General features: G+C 35.2%; 5 protein-coding genes across 5 annotated transcripts; 3 read left to right on the top strand and 2 right to left on the bottom strand. All coding sequences in view use genetic code 12, as the record gives it.

Moving 5' to 3' along the window:
• Positions 1–2,330: 2,330 nt before the first annotated feature.
• I9W82_003209 (uncharacterized protein) lies at positions 2,331–3,629 on the bottom strand (the record flags this gene model as incomplete). Its single annotated transcript, XM_067692150.1, has 1 exon — positions 2,331–3,629. The coding sequence occupies one exon, from the start codon at positions 3,627–3,629 to the stop codon at positions 2,331–2,333; it is 1,299 nt and encodes a 432-aa protein (XP_067548558.1).
• A 3,306-nt stretch (positions 3,630–6,935) lies between these two features.
• I9W82_003210 (uncharacterized protein) lies at positions 6,936–7,811 on the top strand (the record flags this gene model as incomplete). Its single annotated transcript, XM_067692152.1, has 1 exon — positions 6,936–7,811. The coding sequence occupies one exon, from the start codon at positions 6,936–6,938 to the stop codon at positions 7,809–7,811; it is 876 nt and encodes a 291-aa protein (XP_067548559.1).
• A 224-nt stretch (positions 7,812–8,035) lies between these two features.
• Positions 8,036–9,178, top strand: I9W82_003211 (uncharacterized protein; the record flags this gene model as incomplete). Its single annotated transcript, XM_067692153.1, has 1 exon — positions 8,036–9,178. The coding sequence occupies one exon, from the start codon at positions 8,036–8,038 to the stop codon at positions 9,176–9,178; it is 1,143 nt and encodes a 380-aa protein (XP_067548560.1).
• Positions 9,179–9,451: 273 nt separating this feature from the next.
• Positions 9,452–10,195, top strand: I9W82_003212 (flavin-linked sulfhydryl oxidase; the record flags this gene model as incomplete). Its single annotated transcript, XM_067692154.1, has 1 exon — positions 9,452–10,195. One exon carries the CDS (start codon positions 9,452–9,454, stop codon positions 10,193–10,195), a length of 744 nt encoding a protein of 247 aa, XP_067548561.1.
• An 88-nt stretch (positions 10,196–10,283) lies between these two features.
• On the bottom strand, positions 10,284–11,567 carry I9W82_003213 (GOS1; the record flags this gene model as incomplete). The annotated part of the gene is made up of 3 exons (XM_067692155.1): positions 10,284–10,431; positions 10,486–10,627; positions 10,910–11,567. The coding sequence occupies 3 exons, from the start codon at positions 11,565–11,567 to the stop codon at positions 10,284–10,286; spliced, it is 948 nt and encodes a 315-aa protein (XP_067548562.1).
• Between the last annotated feature and the right edge of the window lie 1,989 nt (positions 11,568–13,556).

Genomic DNA, 13,556 nt, shown 5'->3' on the forward strand with positions numbered 1-13,556 from the left:
TAGTTAAATGAAGTTTTCCTTGGTAATATAATATTACGAATCAAATACTCACTTATCAAAGTGATCTGGATTTTTCTATCTTGAGCCTAACGAGGTAGTTAATGTATATCTACCGATAACAAGTGCAAAGTCGGTACTAAAATACAACGCGAATTAAAATAAAATAATGCTTCCATTCCATTGTGTAGTTTGTTTTTACGCAAATTTGAAATCTGGGGTAGAATAAATATTGAGGAGTAAAAGCGTAAACTTCACCTGCCACTAAATCATTTCCTCTTTTGTTACCGAGATTTACTACTGTACTCTACAGAATTGGGAAATTTGCATTTAATCCCTATTGAAGACAAAAGTGCTTTTCTTTAAAAAAATGACTATAAATTTCATACCTTGTACAAAAATTACCTCCTTAAGAGAGTCTATTATAAGCTAAGCTCTCATAACCACTTTCAAAAGTCTCGATCTAACCATACATATTGTCTTCTTGCGTCGCATCATGCACAAGATACAGTAAGAGGCAAACTAAGTAAAACAACGGGGTAGAGAAATATAGCGCATTGTGTGGAGAGGTGTGCGGACAAGTCAATCGGAGGGGAGGGTGAAGGAAGTGGGAGTAACGCGTCTCTTTTTAAAAGAGGGCCATGCACTCTTACTTAGGTGGTAACTTACCGTTTGAAGTGAGTCCAAAAATGCGAATATACTTTTCTCACAACTCGGTTGTAAAAATTAGATTGAAAGCACAATGCACATAGGTGTTTATGCTAAAGCCGTTGCCAAGAACCAAATTTGCATGATTCAAAAGCAAAGAATGTATGTAAAATAAGAAACAATGGAAATGTCAAAAAAAAGGGGCAAAGAGGATTTTAAAAATTGTGGGGCAAGCAAAACTTTTTATAACCCACCCCAACAACAGCAATGCGAAAAATAAAAAGTAAAAAAATAAAGGTAAGTAAGTCTCTCCAACCGAAGATGAAGAACAAAAATCGATTTACCTAACCATTCTGCTGTATGCAATTAAAGTAATGAAAGCTTGAATCAAAGTGAAGGAACTTAAAAACTATGAATTCAATGAGTGGTGTGTGCTCATGACCGTTGGATTTGAGATTCTTTTTGAATATGTAGCAGGAACTACGGAATTCCAACGGACATAAGCGGACATAGAGAGAGAGAGAGAGAAAAAAAAAAAAAATAAAAAAAGTATAATTGAGACGGACTTGTCATCGGAGTTATTTTATCACGTGAATGCAATGCAATATGCAAAAAACAAAACAAAAGACAACAGAGAATGAGAATGAGAAACACATACTTGAAATCAATTTGGGTGGACGGCTTTCACGGGGCTGAATATCATTGAATCTTTTGATTATCTTGAGTTTCGGCCAACCTCTCTTTGAGACGGATTTGTAGTGATGGATGGTTGTGGGAAAGCAGGTCACATGGTCTCCCACTACTTCCATGGTATTTAGAGATGATAATTGGTACGAATAAGTGTTTTGAATAAAATAGACGGAGTTCGGAAATGCGTGGTATATGATTTATGCGTTTGATTTTGTTTTGATATGTTTGATGTACATCATACTGTATGTATATGTAATATGCGATACGTCATAGCAATACAAAACATAAATAATAAAAAACGTAAATAATAAAATAAAATAAAATAAAATAAAATAAAATAATAATTACATGCAACTGACGTAATAAGAGGTTGAATCAAAGGACTATACCGTTCATAAACAAAAGACAGAGAAGAGTGTGTGTGATCTTGTCTTTTAATCTGCTAATATTACACGAGTAGATTGTTAAGTGTACAAATATATGTGTATTTGGTTAATAAAAAATAAGCACTAATAATTCTATAAACAAGCAAATAAGCAAACATCAAATAATAAGGGAATATAAGTTTGGAAATAAAAGAATTGAAATAAAATAAAACAGAATAACAGCAATCAAAATATTCGTTTCCACATGGGGTATAGTAAATGTAAGTAGTATGAGCATCGTGTGTGACATCACAAGTCGTCATCATTGAAACATCATCATTGAAACATCATCATTGTCGTCATTGTCATCATCATCATCATCATCACTGTCGTTGTCATTTGTAAATCATAATAATAATCGTTTAAAACATTTCATCTGAGACACCATGAAGTCATAATAATAATAACCACAAAAGCAAAACAAAAAATATAGTCAATTGCACCACCTCCTTATTTGTTAATCTCTATAATCAACACTCTATTGGTTTCTATCAAAAAAAAAAAGTAAAAAATGCAAAAAAAGCAAAAAGCATCATATATCATAAAACAAGTGAAGTAGGGGGTGGGTGTTTAGTAAATTTGTTCCAATGACAAGTTATCATGATTGAATAAACTTATAGGAGCACAACCAGATGGTCCATTGGGAGATGTAGTGGTAGTAGCAGCAGCAGCAGCAGTGGTAGCATCATGTACATCATCAGTGGTGTCAATTGGTATTTCAAATGTTTTAGCTGGATATTTATAGTGTTGGTGTGCGTGGTGGTGGTGGTTACTGTTATGACTATGGTGATGGTGACGGCTATGATTTGAATGAGTGGTAGTAGTAAGCAAGTATTCTTCATCTTCTTCGTCGTATTCGTCATCAGTTAATGAATTTGTATTGCACAATTCTGGCATATCATGATGTATATGATCAATTAGTCCATCATCATTCTCTTGTTGTGGAGTTGAGTCACAAATGATTGTTCCTTCGTCATCAGATTCCTCTATATCGGTAGCAACACCTTCATCTCCTTCTTCTTCATCCTCATCTTCTTCCATAATTGTGGGTGTAGAAGAAGAAGAAGAAGAAGATAAATTCATAAATGGTAAAGACCTGTAGCTTGGAGTTGTTGGTAATGACGAGGTAGTGGAAGTAACAGTAGTATTGATGGGTACAGTTCTTGGTGTTTTGGCTTGTACAGCAACATCCTCTTCAACTTCTTCTGAATCGGAATAAATGTAATAATCATCAGAATCATAATCTGAAGAACCTGATGATGACGATGAGTAAACCATAGAAGCATTTTCTTCTTCCTCCTCTTCTTCTTCTTCCTCTGAGTCAGAATCATTAACTTCTTGAGTAGTGATATGAGGAGTCATGGTTGCATGTTCGTAAATGGCACCATTCAATTGTTTGATTTCGTCACTAACATCTTCTTCTTCTTCTTCTTCTTCTTCATCATCATCATCGTAAAAATCTTCCTCCTCTTCCTCCTCTTCGTAGTCAGAATCTGAATCAGAGTCTGATTCTAGTTCATATTCAGTAATGGATGTCTTGTATAATAAACCAGTAGTTGTTGAACTTTCTTCATCAGACTGACTTGATTTACGACTAACTTCAGTAGGAATTTCAAATTGAACATGTCTATCCTCAGTACGGTTTTGATTCTCTTGTTGTTGGTTATAGTTATTCCTGCGTTCAGTTTCTTCGGTGATATAATCCATCAAGTTATCCAACATATTTGCTTGAACAACCAAGTTACGTAATGATGATTTTGGTGATGCTGCTTCTTTGGTCAACTTCAGTCTAACTTTGCTAGCGAGGATATAAGTCTGAGCAAACGACATATGTGGTTGTTGTTGTTGTGATCTATTATAAACAGCCATTGTGGAAACGCGTTTTGTTTAATAAAGGTTTAAATTTTTTTATTTTTTTCTGTTGGATGTTCTCGTTGTCGGCTGCTACTCTGTTGAAGACTGGTCTGATATGAGTAAACCGTTGCTAGTATCAAAGATGAAGATATATTTGTTAAATACGTCTTGAATATGAATATATGGTAAATTGTATGTATATATATACACACAATCGAAGAAAGTAGTTAAATGTGAGGTTGAGTAGTTTGTTACTGCGTAGTAGTAGTATACTCTGTTTTTCTCTATGATGTGTTTTGTAGTTTATTTGAAACTTGAGATTATTGTAGTTATTGCTTGTATGTATGTCTGCTTGATTGATATGTTGAAGAGAAGGAAAGAAATAAAAGAAGAAGGATAAATTGGTGAATATATATATATATATATATATTACATTTGCATATTATTGTTGATGTCACTATTACGTATATTACTTCTGACTAATATCTCGGCGATAAAAAATAAAAAAATAAAATATAAAATAAAATAAAAATAAAAATAAAATAAAAATAAAAATAAAATATAAAATATAAAATATAAAATATAAAATATAAATTTAGTTTTTGTGTTGTAAACAAAATAGGAGAAAAAAGAAAAAAAAAGTAATATTGCGATTCTAGAGCCTTTTTTTTTTTCACTTTGTTCTTTTTCTTTCTTCCTTCTTCTTAAACAGTCTCATTAGACCTAATCAGATCATAATATTATCAGCTTATTCCTTTTGTATTCATCAAAAGAAAACATACGACTAAACTTAAGAAAGAAAGAAAGAAAGAAAGAAGAAGAAGTAGAATACATCAAACTTAAAAAAGGAAAAGCGGATAAAGCATATCTTTTTAGTGAAAAACGCACATCCGAAAATTGCACCGATTCCACTACAAGTAGAAGAAAGTTACCAAGAGATTAGCCTTAGAGATACTATATACCGACTCTTCTCATATATCTTATTTGTCCTCGACTCCTTCCTTCCTACCTTCACCATTGCTATGCACATCTGCGAAAGTAGCCAACTACCGTCCCCCCCTTATCGCATGTGCATCCTCCCGTCAATTCCATTTTTTTCTTGTCATCCGTCTCGCTTGGTTAACAAAGGAATACGGGGTCACGAAAAATAGCTGCAAAATACGAAATCTATGTTCAACACAATTGAACCGACAAAAGAAAAAGGGACATAAAAAACTCACATGTTTTCTAACTACTACGCACATCCGCAATATTGTTCCCGTCCCTATTATAAGAGCAAAGGCCATCTACACATACGGTGTACATAGTTTATTTCCCCTCACGGTAAAATAGTAAAGTCAATCGCATACATGTACACATGTACATATACATTTTATAAAAAAGAAATCACTCAATATATGCACAATGCAAATCGCGCAAATATGCATATGCAACTCATTATTAAAAGTTTTATAATACAATGTCGCAAAATACACAAATGCGAAACACACATCAAAAAAAAAAAAAAAAAAATCTCGACACACACAAACAGACTCGGTATCAAAAAAAAAAAAAAAAAAAAAAAAAAGCAAATTATCTCTCGGCCGGTTATTCTAATCGGTTACTTGAAAGAAAGGATTACTCTGAATACTAGTTGCTTATCAGAAACAGAGTCTAGTTGTAAGTGAAAAACGCACTTTTCTTTTCCAACCAGAGAGTCAGCAAAACTAACATAATTCGGCTTCATATTAAACTTATCTCCGAAATATTTCAGTTAGTAGTATCCAATTTGTAAACACTGCCTATGGATTTCTTTTAGTTTTTACGAATCTACTGTACATTCCGAGTCCGTGATCTAGAATAAATTAGAAGGATAAAAAAATTAAAAAAAAAAAACTTCGGCCCATTTTTTTTTAAGTTAACGCCGAACATTTGTCATTAAATCCGACTCATGTAAAAAAATTAATAAATTAATAATTTATTTTTTATTTTTTATTTTTTATTTTTTTTTTTTTTTTTTTTTTTTTTTTTTTTCGGATTTACGCATTTAAATCAACTCCGAAAAGCCGCGTTTATTTTTTTTTTTCCTTTCTCTTTCATGTACTTTTCGCAATTTAATCAAACTCTAGAACACAACAAGAGAGCCCCACGTTTAGTAAAACAAACTAAAAAGAAGGATGAGAACAATAAAAAGTATGGAACAATAATAATATCAGGCCATAACTACTACCATGGATACACCTTCATCTACATTTTAATATACAAATAGAAGAAAAAGTCAAACGTTTTCGTAGATAATCATGTCATATTTTTATATATTGACACTTGAACAATATCTACCAAGTGACTCTACATACAGCATTGTTTCCTTCATTAGCTCCGCGAAAACAAAAATTGCAAATAAAACAAAAAAAATAAAAACAGGCAATGATTGCTCAAGTGTAAATAGCTTCCTGATATTGAAAGCAAACATCCGATCTTTTATCTCCACAATAATACACTCAACTTCAGCACTGATGCAACATTCACCCCCTCCGTTCAATCAATCAAAACTCAAAGTACAACTTGTAATGCAACGAGCAACCAGGATTAAACTTACCTTGACAAGATGGACATACTGACCCACTTTTCAAATACTCATCAGCTGTTAACTGTGTAAAACAATCACCACATATAACCACTTTATCACCATCTCCGACATGAAACTTATCTATACTATGATTATTCAACTCATCATGACACTTGAAACAGGGGTAAAATGCATTGAGACAACATTTGAACCGTAGTGCGATAATGTCTAATGGGGAGTTGTAGTGGACACAACGTGTGTGTGTGTCAACTAGTTGTCCTTTGATGACAAATTTGGAGTTGTCAATTTGTTGGGTTTGGTTTAAAACAGTGGTCATGGAGTGGGCAAGTATCTTTCTCGGTGTCGGTGCTCTCTCAACCTCTTCTTAGTTCTATCGCTCCTCAGTTTAGTGATGAGATCTTCTCTAATGATGTAATCAATTTGTCCCTTTCTGTGTACGGATTTCCTCGGAATTGCCTGTTAATGATGACAAGAGATGGTAGCATTTTTCTTTCATTGTCTGTTGAGAACTAAGCCTCAAATTAGTAAAAATCGCTCGCGGAATCATATTTTGACAAAAGCTTCTTCTCTTTTTCCATACTTTTTCAAGGCGGTTCTTTGATCAAACCTACTACACTCGTGTAACTACAAGCTGAAGTTTATATTTCAGAATCAGTTACAATCAATACATATTCCCGAAAGAAACATCCACCAGTTCATCTTTGTCCTTATCCATCCTCCTTATTTATTGTCCTCCACATTCCCTTAATAAAATGTCACTTTCAAGATCTTCATCGTTATCCCGATCATCGCCATCCCCCAAAACTTCCATCATCATATCCAATTTTGCCAAAGAAGACTTTGTAAAGCCTGATCCAACTTCAACTAAACCCAAACTCGTCTCCAAAACCTTATCCTTGGTTGATCAAATCAAATTATCGGTGTTGAATAAAGACGAAAAGTTGATAAATTATATAACATTTTGGTCAGTTTTACCCTTCTTGAGTCGTATAATCATCATCTTCAATGATGAACAAATTGCCAGTCAAACATTGGATTATTTGCAGGAGATTTTGAAACCTTACTCTTATCTCAAAATTTCATTACAAGAGAATCTATTACAACGGTCAAAATCCCAAGATCAAATACAAGAGTTAAATTCATCCAACTCCAACTTGAATGTGACTAAAAGTTTGGCAAATTTTAGAACGTTTCATAATGATCCAAATAACGATTCAAAAATGATGGACTATGTTGAACCAGCACCCGCTCAATTTAATGTATTGTCGGATTTATCTAAATTGGGAATAGACTTGAGAGATTATAATAATGATGAACAAATGAGTGAATTGAAAGAAGATGAACTAGAGCAACAACAAGAACAAGATCGAAGATCGAAAAGTCCTGGATCGTTATCTCCCATGGCATCACCAAGACAAGATGATTTGGCAGTGCTGCTGCTGCTGCTGTCGTCACCACCTTTGAGAAGAAGATCCACAAAGACATTGTTTAGGCCTCGTTTGAATGTGAAAACTGGTGAAGATGGTGGCAAGAGTACCGAGAGTCATGGAGTGTTGGAATCTCCAGCACATTTCAAACTGGATGAGTATCCACTGTCGCCAACAATTACTTTGGATGAAACGTTTTGAATATTCTATTTATGTCTATTTATTGGTAATTGCTATAGCTTTTGCTCTTCCATTGTTAGATGTGTAGAAGTATGGTTAACTCTATTAAATTCGTCTATTAAATCCTGCATATAATCTTATCCTCAAAATAATCTGAGCGAGAAAAATCTCACCAACGAAAACATTTTATAAAGCAACTCTCCATTGGCATTGGGCACATTGATCACATTTGTCAACAATCCATCATGAAGTTCGCAAGTGCTATAACATGGTCTTTGGTTGCAATCTCATCGTTTGGAATAAGTGAAGCTGCTATACCATCTCATTCCCTCAACTTCCCCGTCGTTCGCAATGTTGAACATCCGAAAATAGAGTGTTCGTCCACCGATGAGGAAATATACTTTAATGAATTTCTTTCGATAGGATTTCGTGAACTGTACCCCCTCACTGAAGCTATTATCCCCGCATACAACCAATTATTGGAATATAAATTGTCATTTCAAGCGATCCCTGGCTTTGAAACGTTCATGCCCAATATAATCGTCAACATCCTTGATGCAGAGTTAAATATCGAGCCCAGTTTTAAATCAAAAACATTGCAATACAAATTTGATTTCTGGTCCAGCAGATCTTATATGGAAAAGGTAACAGATGCAATTTCAACTTCTGATAGAAAACTTTTAGAGTATTTTCAATATTTCCCTGAGCAAACAAGCAAAATTTGGCAAAATCATCAAGCAAATTTGAAGCAAAATATACTCAATTACAGTCCAACTAATGATGAACAGTTTATTCACGAATTATCTTCGTTGGTTCATTTGCTTGGCTATGTTAAGGGAAATGAGGAATTTGGTGTTGATATCTATATTCAAATTTCATCACTTCTGGCAATCAAAAACAAAATCGGGGAAAATTCAACAACATACAAACATGCGGTTGAATCGCTAGAGAACGTTCTTGCATTGTTAGCTGAAGATTGTAAGATATTAGTAATTGAGTCACCATCAACTTCCATTCCAGAATCGCATTTAAAAAAGAGGTCAAAAGTGAGATCATCTACTGCACCAGCATTCCAATTTGCCAGCAAACAAGCTTGTGAAGTTGCCACAGACAAATGCTCTGCTCATGGTGAGTGCAAAGAGAATAAAAACCAATGGAGTTGTGTTTGTGAGCCAAGCTTCAATAAAACAACATCAAAGACAACTACTTGGGTTGGCCCTGATTGTGGCAAGAAGGATGTCTCAGTGCCTGCCAATTTGTTTCTCTGGACAACTATAGCATTGGTGTTGGCTATGGTTGGTGGTATCAAATTATTGGCTAGTGTTGGATCGGATCCTTTGCCTGGAGTATTGGATGCTGCTACTCTTCCAACGAAAAAGACAATTTAGGTGGCAGAGGTGGTCGTTGTATACCTATTTAGTGTATAATAGAAAGAAGACTGTAAGGGTTATTCAAGTCGTAGTTACTGCGCATAGGGTGAGACATGATTTGTGCTTGCCGCATATACCTTGTTGATTAATTTCCCCATTTGGTAACCATTTGTGTAAATCTACTTTTAGTTTTTTTTTTTTTTCTGTCAAAAGGATTATAACATGACATTTTTTTTTATTTGCCCAGATCTAGATCTTATCTACCACAACTGTAATACGTTCATTGCAAAGATGTTGAAGTATTCAAGAAGACCTATAGTTACTACCATTTCATTGATTGCCTTAGTATGCATCATTTACTACATGTCATCATCGTCACAAAATTTGGAGTCCTCCTTGGGTAAAGTAAGGTCACCAATAAATTTGAATTCCGATACATTACAAAGTAACTTAGATTCCTTGTTACAGAGGGAAGTCAGTGAACAAGGCAAAAATGCACAGAAACCGTTAGAGAATGCCGCTTCAGGTCAACAGCAACAAGCGCAAGCGCAAGCACCTGCACAAGCTGCCCCTAAAGAAGAAGTTGAAGTTGTCCAAGCATTCATGCCCAAGATGGCCAATGAAACGTTGAAAGCTGAGTTGGGCCGTGCCACATGGCGTTTATTCCACACTATTTTAGCTAGATACCCCGATGAACCATCAGAACATGAACGTACGACATTGACCAACTACATTACATTATTTGCTCAGGTATACCCCTGTGGTGACTGTGCTCGTCATTTCCAAAAATTGTTGAGCAAGTATCCACCACAAACCAAATCGCGTAAGACTGCTGCTTTATGGGGATGTGATATACACAATAAAGTGAACGAGCGTTTGAAGAAACCTCAATATGATTGTACCAAGATTCTTGAGGATTATGATTGTGGATGTGGAGCTGATGAGGAGGCTCCTGATTATACTTTGAAAGGCGAAAGTATCAAGCACTTGCAAGGATTGAAGGTGGAGAAGGAAGAGAAGCAAAGAGGTGGTTAGAGGGGAAGGACAGTGGGTGCTGTCTATTGTTTAAAGACGATACTTTTTCTTTTTTGATACCTTTTCATTTCATTATTAGTCTAATTTCTTACATAATTATACAACAACCGGCACTTTGTTGAGCTTGACGTGTTTGTTTCAATGAATTGTACTTAGCAAACTTGTTTTGGTCAACGGGCAACTTCCAATTGTAGGGAATGAGATAGTCAGGAGTTTCTTCAACATAATTAATAATTCTAAATTAAGATGCGTTAGTAGATGCTTTAGAAAAGTCATAAGGTTATACATACAATGCACAAGCTTTTGACGCTGGTATTCTCTCTCTCTTCAATGTCTCCTTGAGCCTATTGTTCAACTCTTGAATTCGTTTTAATTTGATTAGTTGTATTTGCTTTTCAATTTGATCGTTCATGTTGGTGGGGGCGTAAGCTACTTTTAAAGCAAGATGATGGCTGTAAGCTGTTATCTAGTAAAATACAGCAGAGGAGTCATCATTCGTTTTTTTCTTCCTTTTTGAGTTTTACTATCAATTGCTCAAATAATAAATGTAATTTTTAACATGACACACAAGGCTAATATAATGCCAAGTTTGTGTAACATCAAACAAAAATTATGAAACAAGACTTAAACATATAGAGCTATCAAATATTATTAGAGGTGATATATGCATTCCTCTCATCGCCAACTTCTATACAAAGAACAAAAATATAATACAAACAGCAATAACTGTGGCTAAAATCAATGTATCCCTTTTCCTTCTAGAATTAATCTTCAGAATAAGCACATTTATACCTGGGACACTTTGTATAGTCCCCAATATCGTCAGTTGCGCATTCTGCAAGTATTGCCGTTGATTAATCAACTCATCTCGAGTATTGTATGCACCTTGTAATAACCTATCAGCTATAGAATTGACATTATCTGCTCGTTGACTCTCTTCTAAAATATAAGAATCGGGATCTGTATCCAATGCATTAGCTGGAGCATTGCGTCGTTTATGGTTGGAAATATCTGACTGAACGGTGAATAGCAAATTGTTTCTATTTCGTTCTTCAGTCAATGTAGATTCAATACGCTGGAAGGAGCTTTTATGATCTTGCAAAATCTGTTCGTGACGAGTAATTTGTTGAAGTTTCGATGTGCTCAATTCAGTAGTGGCCGATTCACTAATTCTGTTGAGTTTGCCAATAGTAGCATCTCTTTTGGATAGGGTATCAATGATTTGTTGTTTGATTGCTTCTTCGTCGGGTGTACTTTCGAGTGACTGTGATAGCTGGTTTTGAAATTGAGAGTATTTGGCCAATAATGATTCTGTTTGTTTTTCCAAGTTGAGTGCTTGTGATCTTATTTGAGTAAATGATGAGGATGACATTGTGTGGATTGAGGTAAAAGGAACTTACTCTATTGTCGTGAAAAACGTACGAGTGTGGTGCTGTCGATTTTAAACTTTTTTTTTTTTTTTTTTTTTGAATTGAACGAAACAGATCAACTGAATGGTTGAATCAACATGTGTTTTGTATCTTTCACTAGTTAAGACCTGTGAGTCGCAGTGAGGTCAGAAAATGCCCCAACAAGCATAACTAGATGGTAATTTTGTGCTCTGTTCAAGACAATGTGTGTGGTCTGAGCTGGTCCACCCCTGCCAGGGTTTGTTGCTAAAATCGTGTATCAATAGAGGAGAGCTGCAGCACACTCAACACCATGAACCAGTGTCTGGTTAAATATTTTTGAAGCAATTTTAAAGTTCATTACAGTATCACCGATTTAAGTAGCACACTGACCATGCAGTAATCAGTAACCACATACAGTTCAAAAATAGAATGAGACCACCCACGATACATTTCACATCGGCAACAATTAATAAAAAAAGAAAAGGCACCCAGTTATCTTTATGTCAAGTCGATGCCTAATGATTCCTTTGTCATGTTGACTTAAACAGGTGCTCTTGCGAATGGAAGTGCTGTATCTCTCATTGTTAACACGAAGTCCAAGGAAGCAACTCTTGCCTACCATGGTTTAGATTGCACGCAACGGTTAATCAGACTTGCAAATTAAAAGTCTTCCCTCCAATGGTTGGCTATTTATGTTTGAAACAGATCATCAAGAAAATTGAAAATCCTAAAGTTAGGCTCATGCAATAGGCACACACATAATGAATAGGTGGAAATGGAAACACGCGTGAGTTACTAGCTCCAGTACGCCATATACTGGGCAATTGCAAGCATTGTAATTCGTTTGATGAAGAGGGAGATGTTGGTTCCAGAGGAAGAGTTGTGAATGAACAATTGACGATGGGTGTGTTAGCATATGCAGACGAGCGAATCACAGGTAAGGGACAGCTGTATATTTGAGGACAAAACTGGCTATATTAACAATGGGCATCAAGTGTTTTGCATTTTACTGTGTATGCTTACAAAAGATCAACGAAGATGAATTTCAGTGAGGCTTTTAAAGTCACAAGTTATTGGCAAGAGCGAGAATGGTAGGCATTTCCAGCGGTCGTGGAATGTAATGGTGCAGATGACGTCTAACAACTGTAATGAAGTTCTTTTCTGATGATGGGTTAATTTCCTAGCAGGCTTATCAATCCAATACAACAATCTTCCATTCAAACGCATCCACAAGCACCGAAAGAGAGAGACCGAGAGAGGTAGAGAGATAGAGGGAGCAAGAGACATAAAGAGCTTGCTACAATGGGTTAGGATCAAGACGTCAAATTATAAATGTGTGAAACAAATATAAAAAAATTGCAAAAGCAAATGGGAAATTGAAGATAAAGTGGCCCACCAACTACAGCACCTTTCTCCCAGTAATTTGACGTCAAATAAGCGGTCACCAGTCGCTTATAATCCATTTTTGAAATTAAACAATCACACGTAAACAAATGACAAATAAAAAAAGTGTTTAGCAAACAGTTCAATAGTCCAGTCAGTGTAAACCAAAAAGCGTACCAAAGTAAGTAGTCCAATAAGTGTGTAACCAAAAGTTTCATTTAAACCAACGTATCAAGATATCTGTTTGATATATGAGCACCAAAGATTGTAAACTAAATAACTAATCGCGAGTTATTTCTTTGCTGTAACAACCTCATTCCTCTTCCATCGACTTTCCATAGTGAGTTAAACCAAAGGGGCAGTTTTCAACATCTCATCTTCCTAAAACGCATCGCTGAGCGATTCCTTGTTTGGACTTCACAGACCCACATTTTATGATGGGTCCCTGGAAGTAAATGAATTTAAAAGTATTTTAAATTCTCCACGAATCGACACTATGCGTTATATCCTTCTCTGTTAATGCCCTCATTGTATTAAATCTTCTCCTTAATGTCTTCAATTTTGCTCATCTTATTTTCTGTCTCAAT

The sequence above is a fragment of the Candida metapsilosis genome (genome assembly GCF_017655625.1).
Source record: "Candida metapsilosis strain BP57 chromosome Unknown scaffold3, whole genome shotgun sequence".
Classification (NCBI taxonomy): Eukaryota; Fungi; Ascomycota; class Pichiomycetes; order Serinales; family Debaryomycetaceae; genus Lodderomyces; species Lodderomyces metapsilosis.